This window comes from Hypanus sabinus, chromosome 10 (genome assembly GCF_030144855.1).
Source record: "Hypanus sabinus isolate sHypSab1 chromosome 10, sHypSab1.hap1, whole genome shotgun sequence".
Lineage (NCBI taxonomy): Eukaryota > Metazoa > Chordata > Chondrichthyes > Myliobatiformes > Dasyatidae > Hypanus > Hypanus sabinus.
Window position 1 is genome coordinate 68981517 of NC_082715.1, and position 7617 is coordinate 68989133.

General features: G+C 41.7%; 1 protein-coding gene across 9 annotated transcripts in view; it reads left to right on the forward strand.

Moving 5' to 3' along the window:
* The window catches only part of arhgef10 (Rho guanine nucleotide exchange factor (GEF) 10), a 216685-nt gene extending 210182 nt beyond the window's left edge, over positions 1 to 6503 (forward strand). For all 9 annotated transcript variants that reach the window (XM_059982019.1, XM_059982025.1, XM_059982023.1 and 6 more), the window contains 2 exons: positions 1838 to 1960; positions 3588 to 6503. In XM_059982019.1, the coding sequence (XP_059838002.1) occupies positions 1838 to 1960; positions 3588 to 4099 (635 nt within the window). In that variant the 3' untranslated portion in view covers positions 4100 to 6503. The remainder of the gene's footprint in view (positions 1 to 1837; positions 1961 to 3587) is intronic.
* Positions 6504 to 7617: the final 1114 nt, after the last annotated feature.

The window sequence follows — 7617 nt, forward strand, 5'->3', positions numbered from 1 at the left end:
AAGTTTAACATCACCTTTTGTTTCCTTTGAAGGTTCAAAGAAAATCTTGTTCAAGCTGGGCACATTACATGAGGAAATGTATTTAAAGCTGGAGGGGCTGACAGAATTGAAGGAAACAGCAAATGGCCCCAATTCATAGACTGCTTCATCCCATGGACAACCTGTTGAAACTACCGAATATTGAAAGGGCTAGATAGAGTGGATTTGGAAAGGATGTTTCCTATAGTGGTAGCATCTAGGACTAGAGAGTACAGTCTCAGAATAGAAGGACATCCCTTTAGAAATGAGTTGAGGAGGAATTTCTTTAGACAGAGGATAGCGGATCTGTGGAGTTCATTGCCATCGATGGATGGGGAGCCCAAGTTAATGAGTAGATTTAAAGCAAATGTTGATTGGTTGTTGATTAGTAAGGGTATCAAAGGTGACAGGTAGAAGGCAGGGGGAGAATAGGGTTGAGAGGGATAATAAATCAGACACGATGGAATGGTGGAGCAGACAGAATGGGCTGATAGCCTAATTCTGCTCCTTTGTCTTGTGGTCTTGTATGCTGGGGCAGATGTCAGATTCTTAAGGAATACTCTGCTGGTGGAACTCAACAAGTCCAACAGCATCTGTGAGGGGAAAGGAACCATTGACGTTTCGTGTCCAATCCCCACATCGACCCACTGAGTTCTCCAGCAGACTCCGGATCAATAGACTCTGATCTCTTCACTGGTCACTCTGTAGCTGGTTGTGACCAGTGCATTTGGGAGCTTTTGACAATTTCTCTTCCAACAGGACCTTGTACATCAATACAGGGAAATAGCCAAGACCTTGTGTTGAAGTCTAGTTGTGTTTATTGTCACGTGCACATGTGTGGTAGAGTGCTGGTACAGTGGGAAAACTTGTTTGCGGCAGCATCATCGTCACATGGGTATAGACAACCCACAGAATATGTGTGTGCAATTCATTGGAGACCAAGTCACTGGGTATGTTTAAAGCGGAGTGTGATATGTTCTTGATTTGCTGCGGCATGAAAGCTTATGGGGAGAAGGCAGAAGATTGGAGTTGAATATTAAATCAGACATAATGGAATGGCAGAGCAGGCTTGATGGGCTGAATGGGCTAAATGTGCTCCTATCTCTTATGGGTCTTACAACATAAATTACACAGAAACTATATAAAGTGAGAAGTAAAATAAAGACTGCAAAATAAGGCAGTAGCGTAAAATAAAACAGTCAGTACAATATAGTGCAGATGAGATTTACAATGATATTACTGAGACTTGAGGGACTGAGTTACAAGGAGAGGTTGGACAAGTTAAGACTTTATTCCGTGGAGTAAAGGGGTGGTGTGTATATGGAATGAGCTGGCAGAGGACGTGATTTAAGGCAGGTAGAATAATAACCTTTAAAAGGCACTTAGATAGGAGGGATATGGACTAACATGGGTAAATGGGACTGGCTTGGATAGAAATGCTGGTTGGCATGGAGCCAAAGGAGCTGACTCGCCAGCAATATCAGAATCACTGATGTACTGTAGCTTGTGAAATTTGTTCTTTTTTACTGGTGGAAAAGTGGAATACATTTTAAAAACAATAACTTGCATTAAGATATATATACTGTGTTAAATTAAATATTTCTTACTATTCTTTCTGAAGTACACGTGGTTGTAACTGCGGATTTCAGCTGTAGTGGCTCATACAACAATATTTGATGATTCCCTTCTGAGCTGCATGCAAAGAGTTGCCACTTTCTGATGGTATTGTATGTCTGAAGCAGAGTTGTAACTGAGGGAGACAGAAGGAATCTTTTTGATGGGATTTAACATGTTTGCATTGTCTTGTTTGAAATCCTAGGTCAACAACGAGCAACCGTCACCAGTCTGCTGGTGTGCCACGGTTTACTAATGGTTGGCACTAACCTGGGTATCATTGTAGCTTTGCCTGTCCCCCGCCTGCAGGGAATCCCAAAAGTTACAGGTGAGACTATCCCGGGTTACAAACCTGCTTCCGTAATAAATGTAAACTGTGCGTAGATTGAAACTGGCATGGATTAACATCAGAAACGTCAGATTAAACAGCATGAAAAGAAGCTCATCAGTGCCTGAGTCCATGCTGATTGTCAACCACCAGCTACGAACATCCAACATTAATCACATTTTATCCTCATCACATACCCAGCAATTTCCATAATGCATGGTCATGTACTTTGGTAATGGAAGTAAATGTGTGGTCTGTTTTTCTAAATGGGGACAAAATCCAGGAATGTGAGATGCAAAGGGTCTTAGGAGTCCTTGTGCAGAACACCCTGAAAGTTAATTTGCAGGTTGAGTCGGTGGTGAGGAAGGCAAATGCCATGTTACTATTCATTTCAAGAGGCCTAGAATATAACAGCAGGGATGTGATGCTGAGGCTTTATAAAGAACTCACCTTGAGTATTGTGAACAGTTTTGAGCCCCTCGTCTTAGAAAAGATGTGCTGGCATCGGAGAGGGTCCAGAGGAGATTCACAAGGATGATTCCAGGAATGAAAGGGTTATCATATGAGGAACGTTTGATGACTCTGGGTCTGTACTCACTAGAATTCAGAAGGATGAGAGGGGATCTCATTGAAACCTTTGAAATGTTGAAAGGTTTAGACAAAGTAGGTGTGGAAAGGATGTTTCCCATGGGGGGGAGAATCTAGACAAGAAGGCACAGCCTCAGGATAGAGAGGCACCTTTTCAAAACAGATGCGGAGAAGTTTCTTTAGCCAAATGGTGGTGAATTTGTGGAATTTGTTGCCACATGCAGCTGTGGAGGCCAGGTCGTTGGGTGTATTTAAGGCAGAGATTGATAGGTTCTTAATTGGACATGAGGATTATGAGGAGAAGGCCAGGAACTGGGGTTGAGGAAGAGATAGAAAAAAGAATCAGCCATGATTGAATGGCCAAGCAGACTCGATGGGCCAGATGGCCTAATTTTGCTCCTATGTGTTATGGTCTAATGGGTTTTTAATCCCAGCAATACCCTCATCCTCACATTCCCAGCAACACTCACACCCTCGCCCCCACACTCCCAGCAGTTCCCACACACCCACATTCCCAGTAACACCATCATGTTCACGGAAACATAAATGTTTCCTGTCTGCTCCCCCTCCCTTTCCTCCCACTATTCACTGCCACCTCCCACAAATGACCCATTTATTCCCTCTTCTGTTTGTTCATAGGTTGGAGGGTGAGAGAGCAAAAAGGGGGCTTGCTTTGCTGCTGGTGTTTTGTTGGTTTCCCAGTTCTGTTTTATTGAGTTCTATGTTGCTCTTGCCAAGGATTGTGGGTATGCTGTGTGGCTGTTGGAATGTGTGGTGACACTTGTGGGCTGCCCCCAGCACATCCTTGGGTGTGTTGGTTGCTAACACAAATGATGCATTTCACTGTATGTTGCAATGTACACGTGATAAATAAATCTGAATCTGAATTTAATCTGTTAATATCATTATTGAACTCAGTTTCCTTCCTCAGTAAGTGTTGATACAGTTCTGTTCCAGTATCTGTTAACTCGGAAACATTGTTGCTGGAGTGCTGTAGGGTGGAAGGTGACTCACCTCGTGCTTTCGTCTCCTCCTCCAGGCCGGGGAATGGTGTCCTATCACGCACACTGCGGTCCGGTAAGATTTCTCACCACAGCCACGGCCACCACCACCATAACAAACAGAAACCCATCACTCACAAGCCTGTCCTTAACACCGGAAGGGGAAAGTGAAGATGGATCTGGTTGTGAAGGGACATCGGCAGAAGGCTTGAACCTGACCAACGGGAACCAAGGGGTTTGGCTTGGAGACTCAGCGGCTCATCACGCCAGCCAGCCTTCATCCACAGGTTCTCTGAGCTGTTCCCACCAATCCAGCGCTCCGGAGCACGGACCTGAGGACACCGCACTCTACGGGCTCATGAATAACCCCAGTCTCTCCAGCAAAAGTAAGCGTGTCAACAGCGAGAGGTTGAAGAAGACAAAGATGAGTTCTGTGTTGGTCATCTCTGGTGGTCAGGGAGATAAACGACTCAACAAGAAGTCCAAACAGCGGCAAGACGAGACGGGTTCCACTGTCATGATCTGGCAGATCCCATTGTTAAACATGTGAAGTTAGTGCTGGGACTTATTTGGTAAAATTATGTGAGAAAGGCATAAGTTATCTTCCATTTTTAACCAGTGCTCAAGTCATGTCAGGATGACAATCTGGCAGTGTTTGTACTGGTAATACTCAAGTCTCCCTCAGCTCAGAATTTGCCTTTCAATATATTTTTAACATGTTAGAGAGTTTCAGTAGCTTGGTTGCCAGTTATTAAAATACAGCTCCATTGGATATTTCAAAACACCAGTTTAGTCCTGGAGAAGTTCAACTTGGAGCTGATGTTGCCAAGGTCATCTTCCTTCTGTGACAACGGAACAGGCTTCCTACTGATGGGTGTGTTCAGGCCACTCAGGCACTGCAGGTCAATTTCTTAATGAATCTTCTGGCACTTTTAAACTAACAAGAGGAATCTGCCAACTAAAATATAACACCCTGAGAATGAAGATGAAAGCTCCTGCAATCGGTGGAAGAAGTTGAAATGTAGTTGATGCAGTTGTCAAGAGTAAATCAAACGGTTGCAAGGATTATAATGCAAGTAAACTATTAAAATGTATATGTTTATAAAAGAGTTGTTACAAATTTAAATCTGCTTGGAGCAGCTAATTAAAAGAAATTCCTTATCTAATACTCCTGACCATGAGGGAAAAATTACTCGAACGACGGAACAGACTCAATAGACCAAATGGCCTAATTCTGCTCCTCTATCTTATAGTGTTAGAGTAAAACGTACACTTGCTTTGACATTAAGTTACATTACAATCATTAAGACACAATGATAGTATCTGTACATTTAACAAACAATTAATCAACAGAGAGAGATCAGATCCTCTTGCTAACAGCAGTTATATTTCCTACTTTTGTACAAACTATCACAAAACGATTATATATATTTTACAGTTATTTTCAAGCAGTTTGAAACTTTTATGTTTAAAAATGGACAGTATGCTAATTGGCTTCCAATTCTCTTTCATGTTCTCGTGGGCAGTCATAAAATAATAAGCTGGTGAAAATGGTACACTTTAATAGAAGTAAAAAGTGAATTATTTGGGTTTACACAGACACCGGTGAATTGAAAATATTCCAATCTAGATCATGCAACCTTAGAACACTTCTTCATGATATCTCAAGCATCATAAATAAGCTCGAGGCATCAGAGTTTGAAGTTCATTTCTGCTATCCTCTGTAAGCAGATTTTATGTCCACCCATGTGTGCATAGGTTTTCGTGTGGTGCTCTGATTTCCTGCCACAGTCCAAAGACATACCTGTTGGTAGGTTAATTGGTCAGTTTAAATTGTCCTGTGATTAGGCTAGGGTTAAATTGGGGGTTGTTGGGCTTCACAACTCCTTGGGCCAGAAGGGCAAGTACCACACTGCATCTCTATATCAAATTAAATTTTAAAAAATCTCATTCTGCCACTCTTTCAATGTAATGTCTGTTGAATACTTGTATTTAATTCAACTTGCTGATTAAGTAACTTGTTAGCTGAAAGAGAACCCATTTAAATTCTAATCGTTACCAAGACTTGGGGGGAAGTGAAGTTAAGCCAACCTTTATGAGGTTTGCAACAGTGAACAGGTTGTAAATTTCCAGTGTGTGTTTCATTTCTCATTCCAAATATCTGGCAGTCACAGGCATATGTCGTGAAATACGTTGTTTTGTGGAAGCAGTACGTTGCAATAAATAATTTAAAAACTATAAATTACAATAAGAAATACAGACTGTATATATAAAAATAAGTGCAAAAAGAGTATAAATAAATAAATACTGTAGATAGATGAATAGATAGTGATGTAGTGTATATGGGTTCATTGTCCATTCAGAAATCTGACTGCAGTATGTAAAAAGCCATTCCTAAAACACTGAATGTCTTTAGGCTCCTGTATCTCCTTGATCATTGCAATGAGAAGAAGTTATGTCCTGGATGATGAGGGTCCTTAATGACAGATGCCGTCTGCTTGAGGCCTCACTTTTGAAGATGTCCGTAATACTGGGGATGCTAGTGCCCATGGTGGAGCTGGCGGAGTTTAAGACTTTCTGCAGCTTTTTCCAGTCCTCTGTAGTGGCCTCTCTGTACCAGATGGTGATGCAACCAGTTAAAAAGCTCTCCACAGCAGTTTTGTTTAATGTTTCACACCAGTACATTGTTGTTTTGTCTCACTAATATCAGTACTTCTGATCTGCCATTATGGTCAGTAGCCCCCGGGAAGGTTGTTTGTTCAATGCTGTGATTACACTTCTGCATTAGTTTGCAGTACAATATTGCAAAACTAAATTTCCATTCTGGAAAGCATTCTTAATTGTTCAAATTGTATTAAAAATTCAGTATGCTGTCAGTTTGCCTATATTTATGTACTAAAGCACAAACTTGTACAATTGAATTTTATTTTTAGCATGTTCCATTGGATACATTGCATCCTGTGGTTGTGATAATGCTTTCTGATCTCACTGTTTGTTTCTGGCTTCTGTCACACTGCATCATGTTTAGTGGTTACTTGGCACAAAACCAGCTCTGATCTCTGAATTGTGGTTTCATCAGATTTGTTCACCCCAAAAGCTAATTAAAATCCTCTTGCCTTACTGGGGGTAGAGGGCGCTGAGGAAGTGGTTCAGTTATTACTTTCATTTCACAGAAAATAATCAGAATCTTGCACCTCTGAGGGAACTGAAGCAGAGCAGGGTTCTGAAATGACAAACGCAAGAGATTCTGCAGATGTTGGAAATCCAGAGTAACACACACAAAATACTGGAAATCCATAGATGCTACCTGACCTGGAGGAATTCTGCAGGTCAGCTAGCATCCATGGAGAGGAATAAATATTTTGGGTTGAAACTCTTCATCAAGACTGGAGTACTTCTTCCCCTCCCCAACCTTCTTATTCTGGTTTCTTCCCCCTTCTTTTCCAGTCCTAATGAAGTATCTCAGTCTGAAATGTCAACTGTTTATTCCTTTCCATAGATGCTGCTGGACCAGCTGAGTGTCTCCATCATTTTGTAAGGGGTCTGGAATGACAAGGTCAGAGAGAACATCAAAATTTTGCGAGCTGATTTATTTACTGCTTGTCAATATGTTGTTAACTAGTGTTACCCTGGTAACTTAAGCATTTCCAAACCAAACATCTGTAGAGTTTATTTGCACAATAAGATTTGGGCATATGCTGGCAAGGGCCAAAGTTTTATTTATCCAAATATTTGCAGAGCATGGAGGTAACCTAATTAAAATCCTGTTGGTTCACATCAGTTATGGAATGTGTATACTTGTTCAGTCAACATTACCCAGTACAGCACTCCTTTGATTTAAAAGTTCATTGGAGCTGAGTGTACATCAGCCATGACTGGACACAAGACAGATTAATCTTGGAGAGATCTTCATCACGTTGATTCTGGATTGTTGGGGTGGCTTCAATCTCCCTTCCAGATAGGTGCCATCGCAAGATGGAAGAAACCCATCCCCGTCGCCCCAATATCACTCCGTCAAGGAGCACTGTCCACGAGGCATCGGGAGAACATGAGATTCTGCAGGTAAGG